This window comes from Rhinopithecus bieti, unplaced genomic scaffold (genome assembly GCF_001698545.2).
Source record: "Rhinopithecus bieti isolate Rb0 unplaced genomic scaffold, ASM169854v2 scaffold_2432, whole genome shotgun sequence".
NCBI classification, from domain to species: domain Eukaryota; kingdom Metazoa; phylum Chordata; class Mammalia; order Primates; family Cercopithecidae; genus Rhinopithecus; species Rhinopithecus bieti.
In genome coordinates, this window is record NW_016804136.1 from 541,513 (window position 1) to 556,913 (window position 15,401).

At 37.8% G+C, this 15,401-nt stretch overlaps 1 protein-coding gene and 1 long non-coding RNA gene across 5 annotated transcripts in view; one reads left to right on the forward strand and one right to left on the reverse strand.

The window, feature by feature from the left end:
- The first annotated feature begins 4,550 nt into the window (after positions 1-4,550).
- Positions 4,551-15,401, forward strand: part of LOC108524788 (uncharacterized) — a 92,405-nt gene continuing 81,554 nt past the window's right edge. The window contains exons 1-2 of the long non-coding RNA XR_001884128.1: positions 4,551-4,689; positions 13,714-13,825. This is a non-coding gene — a long non-coding RNA (uncharacterized LOC108524788). The remainder of the gene's footprint in view (positions 4,690-13,713; positions 13,826-15,401) is intronic.
- Positions 8,579-15,401, reverse strand: part of SLC4A7 (solute carrier family 4 member 7) — a 110,668-nt gene continuing 103,845 nt past the window's right edge. For all 4 annotated transcript variants that reach the window (XM_017865841.1, XM_017865836.1, XM_017865848.1 and 1 more), the window contains 2 exons: positions 15,113-15,220; positions 8,579-12,713 (listed from right to left, as the gene is read on the reverse strand). In XM_017865841.1, coding sequence (XP_017721330.1) covers positions 12,632-12,713; positions 15,113-15,220 — 190 coding nt within the window. In that variant the 3' untranslated portion in view covers positions 8,579-12,631. The remainder of the gene's footprint in view (positions 12,714-15,112; positions 15,221-15,401) is intronic.

The following is a 15,401-nucleotide window of genomic DNA, read 5'->3' on the forward strand; positions in this document are numbered from 1 at the left end:
ATTTACACATGAAGGAAATGAGGCCCAGTGAGGTTCATCCATTTGCCAAGGTCCCACAGCTGGTAAGTGACAGAGCAGAGATTTGAAGCCGGGCAGAACCCTTCCTGTTAATCTAATGCAGTACTAACTCTCATTTATTGGTGGCATTTATCCAGCTCTCTATTCACCTAAGTGAATTTTCTAGATAAATACTTATTTCTTTAATAAACAAATATTATTTTATTCATACTTTTCATATTAACAATACTAAATATACTACTGTGCAACTTTTTCCTGGTGGCCCAAGGTCAGTGTTATGGCTGCTGTGCTTTATCTGTCCTGCTTGTAGTTTTTACTTTAATTTTTATAGGAGTGCTTAGGTATCTTTTGTAGACATGAGCCAGTCAGTTGTCATTTTGTCACTGTGATTCTGCTAACTGCTTTGAAGCTAGAATCTGTGGCTATCATAACTATTTCTAATATAAGATTTAATAAGCTTTGAATTGATGCCAACTCTATGGACTTAAGCCCATGACTTTCATTATGACCATGGCAGATTTTAGCTGAGATGAGGGGAGTCTGACCTATAGATAAGTATAAGGAATTATTTTACCAAATAAAAAACTATATATTTTATCCAGTGCGCATATTCCTGTTTTATTGTTTCTGTTTTGTTTGTTTGTTTGTTTTTGTTTTTGAGATGGAGTCTTGCTCTGTGCCCAGGCTGGAGTGCAGTGGTGCCATCTCGGCTCACTGCAACCTTCGCCTCCCGGGTTCAAGTGATTCTCCTGCCTCAGCCTCCAGAGTAGTTGGGATTACCAGCACACGTCACCACACCCAGCTAATTTTTGTATTTTTAGTAGAGACAGGGTTTCAACATGTTGGCCAGGCTGGTCTCGAACTCCTGACCTCAAGTGATCCTCCCACCTCGACCTCCCAAAGTGCTGGGATTACAGGTGTGAGCCATCGTGCCTGGCCAATCCTGTTTCTTAAATCATGATACATATCAGGCATATACATGAGTTTGTTTAAAGTTCACTTTCATCTAGAAGATGAAATCTTTCAAAATGTAAGACTTATTCCCAAATCCAAGTCATACACACTATCCACAAGCTGATTATTTCTATTCCCTCATCCTGCTTTACTTATTTCTCTCCTCATATTGTGTTCCAAATAGAACATAATACAAATAAATAACATTTACATGGCAGTTCCTGCATAATGACCATTGTTCTAAGAAATTTTTCCATATTAATTCATGTAATGTTCACAACCACCTCATTTTACAGATGAGGAAACTGAGGTGCCGAAAGATTAAGTAACTTGCCAATCCCATATCTAGAATTTGGGGAGCTAGGATTAGAACCCAAGCAGTTTGACTTGAGAATCTGGGTTCTATGAACTCTGCTCTACTGTGCCCTGAGAACTGTCCTAAGAGAATAGTGCCTTTGTTTTGCTCACTGCTGAAGGCCCAGGTGTCCAACAAATATTTGTTGACTGTCTGGATGAACTTCCAGCTTCTCTCTGCCTATCCAAGTGCTCAACCCAGTTCACTCTGACTTCAGCCTCAAAGCTTGACTGGCTCTGACAGGCAGAGTAACATTCCAGGCCCTTCTTCCACCTCCTGAAGACTTTATTGGTTGTACTGTCTTTTGGCTCACCCTCACTGGGCATGGAGCCCCAAACCCATTAGATGGTCAATAAATACTCCCTGAATGATTGAGACTCTGAGCTGTATCAGGCTGTTGCCAAACACAAAAGTTTGTGATCAAGTACTATAACAACAGGATGGTGTCCTAGAAATTGCACTTGACTGAATCAAAAGATTGATTTTTTACCTTTTGTGAACTGACCATGCCAATTTCACAACTCTAGCCTTCGCTGTTTTTGTTTTTTTTTTTGGAAACAGAGTTTCACTCTTGTTGCCCAGGCTGTAGAGCAGTGTGGCATGATCTTGGCTCACTGCAACCTCTGTCTCCCGGTTCAAGGGATTCTCCTGCTTCAGCCTCCCAAGTAGTGGGGATTATAGGCTTGCACCACCATGCCCGGCTAATTTTGTATTTTTTGTAGAGACGGGGTTTCACCATGTTGGCCAGGCTGATCTTGAACTCCTAACCTCAGGTGATCCACCCACCTCGTCCTCCCAAAGTGCTGGAATTACAGGCATGAGCCACTGTGCCTGGCCCAGTGTGTTCATCTTTAAGTGTGAAAGCTTACTATATATAAAGCACTATGCCTTTGGTATGAATTATGTACATATAATCTTTAAAACAATCCTATGAGCTAGGTGCTATTATATGCCCATTGTGCAGATAAAGATTCTGACTAGAGGCTAATTTGTTATGTGTTACACGACTAAAATGCTAGAGCTAGGATTCAAACCTATGTATGTATGACTCCAAAGCTTAGCTCTTGCAAACCGTGCTGTACTGTCTCTCTCTTCACCATTTTAAGCTTATGTCATATAATAACAGCTACCGTAATAATGATTATGGCTTGAACCATAAACTGTGAATTGAAGTAGTTTCCAATTACTGATGGTCTTGAAATTAAAGTAAAATCTGTAAATTCAACATTTACCTTTTATAACCAAAAGCTTCATTGGCCATTTCTGACTTTTCTGGAAGAAATAAAGATACCATGGCACACAGTAACTTCTCATTTTAGAGATTCAACCAGTTAACAAGTATTTGTTGAACACCTGTTATGATGTCTTGTACTGGGCTAAATGCTGGATATATATAACAATAGTGACTGAGACAAAGATGGTCTCTGCCATCACAGACGCAGTCTAGAGAAAGAAACAGTAATCAAGCAACATACAGAAAATTATTGGGGAGTGAGAGCAGGAGTGTGGGGGTGCAAAAAGGAGAGTCCATTCCAGGCAGTGTGAGCGACAGGTGAGATAACTACACACAGGAGAGAATGTGACATATTCTGGGAACAATCAAGATGGAACTGCTGATAGAAGGCCTAACTAAAGATTGGATTAGGGTAATGGGGAATCATTGCAGGTCTTTAGGTAGGGAAGAGAAATGCCCTTATGTGCGCTGTAAAAAGATCAGTTTAGCCGGGCGCGATGGCTCACGCCTGTAATTCCAGCACTTTGGGAGGCTGAGGCGGGCGGATCACCTGAGATCAGGAGTTGGAGACCAGCCTGGCCAACATGGTGAAACCCCTTCTCTACTAAAAATACAAAAATTAGCCAGGCGAAGTGGCTTGCGCCTGTAATCCCAGCTACTCTGGAGGCTGAGGCTAAGAATTGGTTGAACCCGGAAGGCGGAGGTTACAGTGAGCTGAGATCGCTCCACTGCACTCCAGCCTGGCAATAGAGCAAGACTCCTTCTCAAAGAAAAAAAAAAAATCAGTTTAACAATGGTGGGAAAAAAGTGAATTGGACAGATAGGGCCAGACTAGAATCAAAGAAGCCAGATGGATGTTGAATTTAACCAAGGGATGGTGGAAATTGAGACAGTAAGAACAGAGATGGTAATGTGGGAATTGATTCAACATCTATTAAGAAGGGATAGTCTTGATAATTGATAGAGATGCAGAGGAAGCAGCAGTAAGTGTCATGGATGTTGTCTAGAGTATAGTTTTTGAAACTGAATGGATAGTGGAATCCAAGAGCAGTAGCAGGCGTGGGGAAGATGGCGTTCAGGGTTGCACATGTGTGGCATTAACTTGGCAGCTGGATTTTGGCGTCTGACGCTTAGTGGAGCAGGCTAGGTTCCAGGTGGAGGCTTTCTAACCATCATCAGACACATGGTGCCTAAGGCGAGGAAGTGGAAGGGCTCACCGAAGTGGAGGAGAAAAGCAAAGGGGCAAAGTCAAAGCAGCATCCTGTAAGGAGAAGGCAGAAAAGCGACGCTCATAGAGATGAAGAATGAACCTCCAGAGGCGTTGGAGCAGATTGGAAGAGACACATTCAGGCTCCATTTAACCAGAATAATTCCGTTATCAAAATGGAAGCGCCAAGAAGCATCGTTGACGGCGCTTTGCCACCATCCATCCGTCCAACACAAACCCACCTGCTTCGAAAAGACCGCCTCACGTAGTGACTCACTTACCCACCACAGCCGTATTCTCTACCCCTGCCTCTTGTCTAGTGAAGCTGGCTCCCGAGGCTTCGGGGCCGCTCCACAGGGACCTGAGGACGTCTCCCCGGAGACCCTGACTCGAGCTGCGCGCCGGCACAGCCGAGCAGCGGCTCCCGCCTACTCACCGCGCCGGAGGGACGGTCCCTCCTTCAGGCCAATCTCCTTCTCATTGTCCCTGCTGCTGTCACCTGCTGCTGCAGACCAGGGGTCCCGTCCAGTCTTAGCCCGTCCCGTCCTCCCCCTAGCCTACTCGCGGTCCCCTCAAACTCGAGTACGCGGCGGCCAGCGGCACCGTTGGTTTTCCAATCAAATCCTCCTCCAGGCCACCAACCGGCGCTGGCCAGGCCAATGCCGACAATTCTTCCTCCGACTCCTGGGGCCCCTGAGCCAATCGGGAGCAGCCATGCTGCGCAGTGCAGAGCGCCATAGCGACGGATGACGCCTGCCAGTGAATCGCCGTAGCAACCAGAGACGCGCTAGGTCCACCACCAAGCTTGCAAGCAGAAGAGGAGGCAAGTGATGCCGAAGGCTGTGCTGCAGCCACTTCACTGGAACCTAGAGCTACCTGTGAACAGGTCTCCTAAACGTTGAAGATTTTTCTGGATTTAAGGTGTCTAACCTTTGTTGGGCAAGGGCAACTTCATCTTGGAGTGTTTACTTTCAAGAACCGCTATGGGCTAAAAATCATTTCTCTTTAAAAGCAAAGATTTAATCTGATAAGGAATCAATGCAGCATGCTAAATATCTTTCATATGGCGTGAAAACGTCTTCAGTTACTCAAGCCACAGGCAATGAGAATATGGTGCCATAGCACCACATTTTTCACAAAAATAAGAGTGACCTGGGATTCAAGAAACCTGTATGGTACAACTATTGCCAGTTCGTTTTGTGGCCTTGGGCAAGTCACTCCACCTTTTGTGAAAGTCTGAAGCGTCTTTAAAATTTCTGAACTGCAGTAGATAACGCTTTAAAATATACCTGACACTCTGTAACTTTAAATACATGAAAAATGTCAATTTATTGAGTGTTCAATTTTGTGCTGGGCACGATTTCAAATTCTTTCCTTATTTCACTTATAAAACGGAGGCACAAGAAGTTTCCTAAGTAGTCCAGTATGGCAGAGCTAGGAAGTGATGGGAGTCACGATAAAACCTACTTGAGTCTGGTCTTAATCACGATGATGCTCCTTTGACGATTTCTTTGAGTACTGGGCCCTATTCAACCTCATCTTAATATCACTAAACGCTCATGAGTGTGTCAACACTGGTGATTACATCTTCCCAAACTGGATTTTAAATGAATACAGTGAACCCTAACTTTTTCGGGTTTGGATAGTAAGTAGGCCCATTGGGTAACAATACTTAAGCTTCCGTAATTGAAAGCATTTTTTAAAATGCTTAATAAACAGACCAGTGCTATTTTGGGAATGTAGAAAGGCGAGATGAAAGCCAAACTCCAGTGAGTATAGCAGAACTAATTAAACTTCAGAGAACATAAAACCATCAAGATTTTTTAATATGTAAGTTCTAGGGTACATATGCACAACGTGCAGGTTACATATGTATACATGTGCCATGTTGGTGTGCTGCACCCATTAACTCGTCATTTACATTAGGTGTATCTCCTTATGCTATCCCTCCCCCCTCCTCCCACCCCACGACAGGCCCTGGTGTGTGATGTTCCCTTTCCTGTGTCCTAGTGTACTCATTGTTCGATTCCCACCTATGAGTGAGAACATGTGGTGTTTGATTTTTGTCCTTGCAATAGTTTGCTGAGAATGATGGTTTCCAGCTTCATCCATGTCCCTACAAAGGACATGAACTCATCCTTTTTTATGGTTGCATAGTATTCCATGGTATATATGTGCCACATTTTCTTAATCCAGTCTATCACTGATGGACATTAAAACCATCAAGATTAATGTTACCAATAAAACAAAACAAGGTGACAGGGGCAGGAAGACCGATGCTGAGTACAAAAAGTATTCTATACACACATTCTACATATTAAGCAGTCAGCCTGGCTTGGTGGCTCATGTCTGTAATCCCAGCACTTTGGGAGGCCGAGGCAGGAGGATCACTTGAGGTGAGGCGTTTGAGACCAGCCTGGTCATCATGGCCAAACCATCTCTGCTAACAGAAAAATCACGCGGGTATGGTGGCGCATGCTAGTGCCTATTACTCAGGAGGCTGAGGCATGAGAATTACTTGAACCCAGGAAGCGGAGGTGCAGTGAGCCAAGATCGCACCACTGCACTCCAGCCAGAGACAGAGCCAGGCTCTATCTCAAAAAATAAATATTAAGCAGTGAGACGTGACTCCACTGAACTTCTCATGTTCACCAGAATACCAATTGTGCTTCCCATCTTTCCACTACTCAGTGAAATTAAAGTCTTAATGTTTTAGCCATCCCAGAATATTCCCGAACTTCCCTGAAAGCTGCAGAGATTAAGAAGCAAGAATGACACTGCCTCTAAAAGACACATACACTATCATCTCAAATGTTAAGGGTCCCTCTGTAACATGATAAAAAATAAAATCCCACAAGAGATCTTGCCCCAAGCTTATAGCTTATATAGCAAGGCTCAAAACTAGGAAAACATCTTTTCTAAGGCCTTTTCAAAACGAAATGCATAACATAAATTACACAGTTCAAAAGTAAAACAGCATGTCTTAACTCCAGCATAAAAGGAACAAATCTGCATGTAAGTCGATATTCAGGATCAGCTCATCAAGAAGATAAAATCACTTTTCAAAATTTATAAAAAGACTTCAGCCCAATGGGATAAGAAAAGGCTATTTACACACACACCCACCACACACACACACACACACACACAATCTAAGTGGAGGAATGAGAATGATCTTGTAGACTGAAAGCAGAGGACTGAATACAATTTGAAGTAAAGGCAGAACTTAAATTGGGCTTTGAAAGAAAAGCAGAGAAGCAGAAAGGAAGGTCTACTAAACAACAGAAATGTTTTCATTAAAAGCATAGAGATAGGAATGTGTGGGTCCACCATGAAAAGAAATGATACTTAAGAGATCAGATATGCCTTTATTGGCCAGATCAAAGAGAGTTACTCTTTTCCTCTCTCCTCCTACAGAATCTCAAAGGTCTGTAGCTAGAAATTATAAATTGACAAAAAATAATTTCCCCTAAAATAAATGTAAACTAAATTTTCAAATGAAATTTCCAAAAACATAAGTGTCTATCCCCATCTTATTCCAAAGGGTATCAAACACATGGTGAGGTTATCAGAAGTTTTTCAGTGCAGAAAACACAAAAGGAAAGTGTTCCACACATGCCAAATGAGAAACAAACCAAGACCTGTAATTTTCTATTAAGGAAAATAATTCATAATAAAGTTATAGTCACTAAAAACAAAGAAAGAGGCCGCACAGTGGTTCATGCCTGTAATCCCAGCACTTTGGGAGGCCAAGGCGGGCAGATCATGAGGTCAGGAGATCAAGAGACCATCCTGGTTAACATAGTGAAACCCTGTCTCTACTAAAAAAATACAAAAAATTAGCCAGGTGTGGTGGCGGACGCCTGTAGTCCCAAGCTACTCGGGAGGCTGAGGGAGGAGAATGGCGTGAACCCGAGCCAGAGCTTGCAGTGAGCTGAGATTGGGCCACTGCACTCCAGCCTGGGCGACAGAGCCAGACCCCATCTCAAAGAAAAAGAAAAGAAAAGAAAAGAAAAGAAAAAAAAAAAAGAAAAGAAAAGAAAGGAAAAGAAAAGAAAGAAAAGAAAAGAAAAATGGAAAGAAAAGAAAAGAAAGAAACAGACAGCTGGGTTCCTCTTTGTTAGGACCACAGCCTTCCATTCCCTGGGCAAAACTTTCCAGAAGACACGGCTGAGCAGCATTTGAGCTGAGCTGGCACTAGTGTACCATGAGAAATATGCCACATACATGCTAGGACACAGCGCAGTCTTGTTTTGGGTTCTCTGGCAATTCCATTTCTTTCTATTTTTTTGAGACAGAGACTTGCTCTGTCACCCAGGCTAGAGTGCAGTGGCACGATCTCAGCTCACTGCAACATCCACCTCCTGGGTTCAAGCGATTCTTCTGCCTCAGCCTTCTGAGTAGNAGAAAAGAAAAGAAAAGAAAAGAAAAGAAAAGAAAGAAAAGAAAAGAAAAAGAGAGAAAGAAAAGAAAAGAAAAGAAAAGCCCTGGAGAGTTCGGTATTATCATGAAAATCATTACACATCACACAGCAAGATTTCTAAAATCAAGGGGGAATAAATGAATCAGCCTTTTCTTACAGAGCTTTAATTTCAATTATTTCTTAACCAGCAAACGCTGTTGTGAAACAAACACTTTTATTTTTTTCGCAACGTTTCCTGTTTTCTCTCCCCTACCTAAGCCTAGGAATATTAGGAGGCCAGAAACAGACATCACTCATTTACCTTCCTCTCCTATCCCATCTCAAGCTGAGACAGACATGTGGTTCTCCTAATAACCAGAATACAAAGTAAAGACAATAGCCAACAACTAATTAAGTAGATTTTTATTGCTCAATCAACTTCAGTAACATCTCCGAAAAAATAGTTTTCATCTAACAATTATGAAACAAATTTGAAAGGCAGGATCATTCACAATATAGACCTGGTAGAGGCTTATACTTCATATAAATGAAAAAATACCAGTTCTACAATTTAAATGTTTACTTTGGATTTTATTATAGAAGAAAATATCATTGTAATTATAAAAGCCATAAAAATTGGAACTGTACTGTGAAATTACATCAAGGTATCAAATTTTATATAAACGAACAATAAAATTCAATTTTTTATTTATTTAAACATAGTAAACATTGGAAGACAATCTACCCCATAGGGAAAAAAAAAAAAACCTTGAATAATAAAGCAACAAAAAAAAGCCACAACACAAAACTAATCAGTGTGCAAAATCTGATTTAAAAAAACAAACAAACAAACAAAAAAACTGGGGTTTAACAATTACTCTAAGTCAAATGTTGAAGTCAATATGTGCTAATTAAATTTCATTTTTAAAATGATCTTTGGATGATTACATTTCCAACTATGTTTTCCTAAAATTGACACTTAATGTTACTTTTTGAAAAGTTAGAAACCAATTTATATTAAGATGGCCAAATTTTGCAATTTGAACACTATTTTAATAAACTTTGAACGTCCTTAAAGTCTTCAAATTTACTTTCTAAAATAAATAATTGTTGGAATAAACCAAAAGACATTTCACATATTTGCAGTGCATATGATAAAAATGATGCGATCTACCTAAATAAATTTAAAACATTAAGTTATTTCATATAAACATTTTTAATTACAATGTTATATCAATGGCTTACACAGTTGAAATCTGAGCACTTTAAAACAGGATTCACACGTTAAACTGCTGAGCACATTTATAGAACTGATGTACATCATATAATTCTTTAAACAGCAAACTCTGGTGTTATACCTCAGTTTCAGAAAGCATTTTTCTTTCAACAGAATTTTGAACCTGCCTTTGTGAAAGAAAAAAATTAGAAAGCTATTATACCCACACAGAAAATTTAAGTATGTGGAAGAAATAAACTTTTTTGGATGAAGAAAACAAGTTAATTTTGAGTGGTAAACAAATCTGGTTTACAAATACATGCATTAGCACATAAAATATTTTGTCCCAGACATCTTTACAGAAGACTTGGCAATATGAACAATGGTATGCCACAGCTTTGTAAAACAACGTTTTACAGATATAAGATCAGAATCATTCACATTCACACAAACACACACACACTTTAGAAAGACTGTGTGCTTCGCTTCAGCATATTTAATATCATTAAAGAATATATAGAATCATCCTTTTATCATAAGGAATTTACGTCATTGTTTTCTCAAAAGCTGCTATTTTAGATTGAAACAGCATTCAGAAAAAAGTACATTTCAGATGGTCAGCATCAGGATTTACTACAGACTTCGTAAACAGGTATCTATAAATAAATAAAACTAGGGTGGAGAAAAGAATATCCTGAGGTGGCTCTGTGGCCAGGGTATTCAGTAGCACTAAGCTCCATTCTGGAAATCAAGGCATCTAAAGAAAAGTGCAGGGCTGAATTTATTTTGTAAATGGAATATGTACAGGTTTCATTATTTTGCACCTTGAGGTAAATCAGTACATAGCAACTACTACTGCTTATATACACTTATTTAAGGCAACTTTATTTAAAAATCAATATATGTAGTAAATTATATCTGTCACTGTCTCAATGAATGCTATCTATGATTATTTTTCAAAAACAGTGGAAGAAATATAATCACTTAAAACGAGCAGTTAATTACTTAAACATGAGTTACCTTTGCTCTTAAATGGAGTAGTCAGATCATTTTGTCAGTCAAGTAGTCAAAAGAAAGCAGAAACCAGTAAAATTAGAAGCATTGTGAAAACATTTTGAGTGCAAAGTATTTTGCAAGTGACGGTTTTTCTGGCACTGGATACTTACTACACATAATTAAATAAAATCACAGAAACACTATGATCCCAGGTAGTTTTCAGTTTTAAAATTTCTTCCTGTAAAGTAAGTACAGTTGTTACCCCCGATGTCCAGACACAAGGAAATGATGTGAGGAAATCCTCTTGTTCAGGTACATCAGGGGAGTTTTAAAAATAGCAGCAAATACTGGGGTCTTTGGAAATAATTATGCTGCTACAAACGAAAAGGAATCATTACAATGGAAGCTCATAAACAATAATAAGCACCGTGGGTAATACTCTATCAATTGCCAATAGAGTCTAACTCTTTTTAGGCAGTACCAAATGATGACAGCTATATATTTTCTAAAGAAAAGCAGCTACATTTCCAACCTTTCATCCAAGGCAGAAGTTGAATCCATCATTTTAACTAGACTCTTACAATATGGTCTTAGAGGAGGACATTACCTTAGTTAATAAATAGTTTATAATGAATTTAAAACACCAGACTTGCTAAAATTTCAGCTTTTGGCATTCCTCATGATCCTTTATTAGATTAATTATGTATACTTTTATAATTTAATTATATGGTTAAAGGGAGCACTGGAATTTCATTAAAATTTTCATCCTAATAGTCATGTCACCATTTTTGATATTTCTGTGGCTTCTCAATACTCATTTGATTTTTGTAAATTATTCTCTTGTCAAATCAGTTTCACAACCCCATTCATCCAGTCCTACAGGCTTAACAACATTTATTTCACGTGGAACTAAAAGTATATAAAAGATGACTAACAAGATTTGTTAGACTTTAAAAGCTCAGAAAAGCAAAACTAACAAATACACAAAATAAAAATGCCATTAATCTGAGCTACATATAAAATGTCTGATTTCCTTTTAAAATATAAATATGGCAGTGCTTTATATCAAAGATGTAAAATCTATCAATTGCTTTAAGATAATAAACATAAATGCAAGTAAGCACCAACTATTTACATTAACAATTTACTCTATTTGTTACTTTTCCAAATGTTTATATAATATTTAAGCATCATATCAAAATAAATATTTTAAAATAAAATCACAGGTAACAAGCTATTAAATGTAATCTACAAAAGAACAACATAAAGAGAAAATGAAAGGTAATTCTTAATAAAGTAATACTGATCACAGACTCATCTGAGAGAATTCTGACTCCTGATTATTTATGCCTACTACTTATAAGAGAATAGTCAATAACTTGAACCTGATGGAAACTAAACCATTTTAAGAAAAAGAGAGACAAGGCAGAGACAAGGCAGAGTGGGAATTATAGGATTTAAAAGAGTATAAGGATTCAGAAAAAAAAAATTCTACAAAGGCATCAAAATCTAACTATTGCAAACTGGCATTGTATAACTTTTTAAATTCATGAAGTTATAAATGGTATGGGTGCTTAATTATCAAATCACCTGCAATTTTACTTGTCTGTCACAATGGATACCTAGATATGAAGGATTTGAGATTTAAAAAAATTTAAACATAAAAGTTAAAAACTATCATTATTAAAGTTTCCATTGTTCTACATTCATCTCTATGGCTAAGAAAACGCCAGTTAGTGAAACATGATGGACATCTACAGAAATGAAACACAGACAGAGAAGCCCTGAAATGTTTCCACTTTTCCCATAGCACTGGTATAGACTCCCTATTCTTCCACACAGCACTAACAACAGTGAAATCATATGTGAAAATTTCGAGAAACACATAAAAATTATAAACATAAACAAAGTATCACTTAAGGTTTTTATGAATTGCCATTGATGAACAAAGAGATTTAAGAAAAGCAGACTGAAAGCATTTCTCCACATCCTTCTATTGCAAAACAGAAATTTTTTTTTCTAACAGAATAAATATTTGAATAGTTAAGAACCATGTACCTCACTTCAAAGAGAGCATTTCATTATACACATAGTCTCCACAGTGCTCATTACAAACTCCAGACACTACTTTTAAAAACTCAGTAGTCACACACAAACAGCATGACATACAATATTCTTATATATAGTGACGGGATACGCACACATTACATATGTATATATCTATATGTATAATGCCTCTTGGATCAGTTCTATAATGAAGTTTCAGCATCCACATATTTCTTTCTTGGTTCATCTTCAAAACTTATTTTCACACTCACAGGTTTATCAGGACTATTTAAAACAAAGAATGAAAATAAATAATTTTTAAACATAAATATTCAATCCTAAACATGGCTAAGAATGAGTATATTAAACCTTCTGAGATTAGTATTAACACTACAAACTTATGACTTGCTAATATAATTTTACCTTTTCTAAATCAATAAAGTGGAAAGGCTAATATTAAAATTCTGTTTTAAAATTACAAATATTAAAATTCTGTTTGCAATTTAAATTCATGTTCTTCTTACAACTAAAGAGGGGGTCCTTAAAATAGGGCAGTATATGGTCAGAATCTGTTGGATTACTTTTATTTCATATATGAACAGTTATAGCATGAGACTTTTATTTTACTGAAAAATCTATTCATATATGAATCTTTGTTAATAGACAGGTATCAAATAATTTCCAAGGTTATTAATTTATAAAACTTCTCACTCCAAATCTGATTCATAAATACAAAACCAATATATCTATTATATATTCTATATACATATTGGTTTATATTTATGAATTTTATTTATGAATATGTATTCTATATATGTAGAACAAATATTTGAAATATATATATATGTTTTTTTGAGAGACAGAGTTTTGCTCTTGTTGCCCAGGATGGAATGCAATGGCACAATCACAGCTCACTGCAACCTCCGCCCCCCAGGTTCAAGTGATTCTCCTGCCTCAGCCTCCCAAGTAGCTGGGATTACAGGCATGTGCCACCATGCCCAGCTAATTTTTGTAGTTTTAGTAGAGACAGGGTTTCTCCATGTTGGTAAGGCTGGTCTCGAACTCCTGACCTCAAATCATCCGCCCACCTTGGCCTCCCAACGTGTTGGGATTACAGGCCTAAGCCACGGCACCTGGCCGACCTACTCTATATTTTCAAGTTAGTATCACACAGTGACTCCATGTATATGGATTTAATTGATTAATTGTAACATATGAATATATGGGTTCTGGAAAAGGTTTTCAGAAAGTGTAAAAACACACTATGGTTTGCTGTCTTCTCCAGACAAACTGAAGAAAAGACCCCCATCCCCAAGCATTTTCCTGTTAAACAACATAGCCAAGACATTCTGTTTCTTCCTATGTGATTTTGAAGTGCAAGGCAACCCAAACAAAAGGTAAAAGCATAAAAGGTATTAGTTATTATTGTAAGGCCTTTATTTTTTATGATAATTATGCTAACAGGGCCAGGGGTGCTGACTCTGTGTGAACAATTACTAATAGTAAAAAGAATATTTAGAAAAATTCTGGCTGTACTGAATGATCCAAAATTACAAAGAGTTTAACTTTAAAACTTTTTAAGTTAAAGACAGAAGAAAGGAAACAGCCAGCTGAGAAATTAGAACTCAGATGACAGAAGAGAAAAACATATGATAGAGAGTAAGTAGGAAAAAGGTTCTAAAAGAGGGTAGTGAAACAGTGACAAAAAGCTAATCACTTATTGTCAGAAGACAGAGCTAAGACAGCAAGTGAACCAAAACAGCTACGTGACTGAATGCCTAGAAAAGTTTTCATCTGATGCCCAAGCAGAATATATAGACACCCAACATAGCATCTTGCACAAACTGTACATAAAAAGAAGTATTTGCTGAGTATGAATGACTGAGTACCCTACAAGACAGTAACTCATTTCTCCAGAGGCTTAAGGGATTAAAGTACTGATGATCACCAAACAGAATCCCTGAGGGCTTAGTTCTTGAAGTGAGAACAAAAGAAAGAAAACAGGTTATATAACAAGAAATGTAAGAAAGAGGTTACATAATACTTTCAACACATGGTCCACTGTAAAACTGAATGGTCTTTACATCAATGGATTCGATTTCTTCCAAATATCTCCAAGCAACATGTTTACCTCACCAGAACAAATGGCATACTAGACCAAAACACAAGAAGGGAAACAACTTGTATTTCTCTTTTCTTTGATCATAAGAAAGTATGATTGAAATAGTATTCAATTATAGTAGTTAATCCCTAATAGTTATCTTTATATGGTTTCTGATCGTTTTATGTTCACTCCATACTGCTATATGAAATTTATTTTTATTATAAAATAGCTCGAATTATTATTATTACTATTTTTGAGACAGAGTTTCACTCTTGTCCTCCAGGTTGGAGTGCAATGGCACGATCTCGGATCACTGCAAGTGACCTCAGATGATCCTGACCTCAGACGGTCTGCCCACTTCAGTCTCCCAAAGTGCTGGGATTACAGGTGTGAGCCACTGCACCTGACTCAAATTCTTTTTTAAAATAGGTAACTATATAAAAGACAAAAACATAATCATTATTTATACCTTATTCCAAGTATACATTAAAATGATGGATGAAAGGAAGAAAGGAATGAAGCTATCATAAGTAAATGAAAATTGGCTACAGTTAGAAAACACATAAATATTTATAACTACCTCATATTAGATCTGGTTACTTTGGCATTCTCAGTATTCATGGAAAGTGCCTTCCACTGTGCAGTTTTGGCCATTTCATCTGATATGTTAACAACTGAGGGATCAACACTGAAGAACAAACACACTTTTTGGTTAGTATTCAGTACTTGCAAAAGCATTAATATTGTCATTCTTATTACCTGCTTTCATCAGCTAAATTGAGAAAACCTTTGCCATGCACTTAAAGGTCTAGCAGGATATCAGAATTTGAGTTCTGTTACAAAGTCCTTATGAAGAATTACATCTTTCT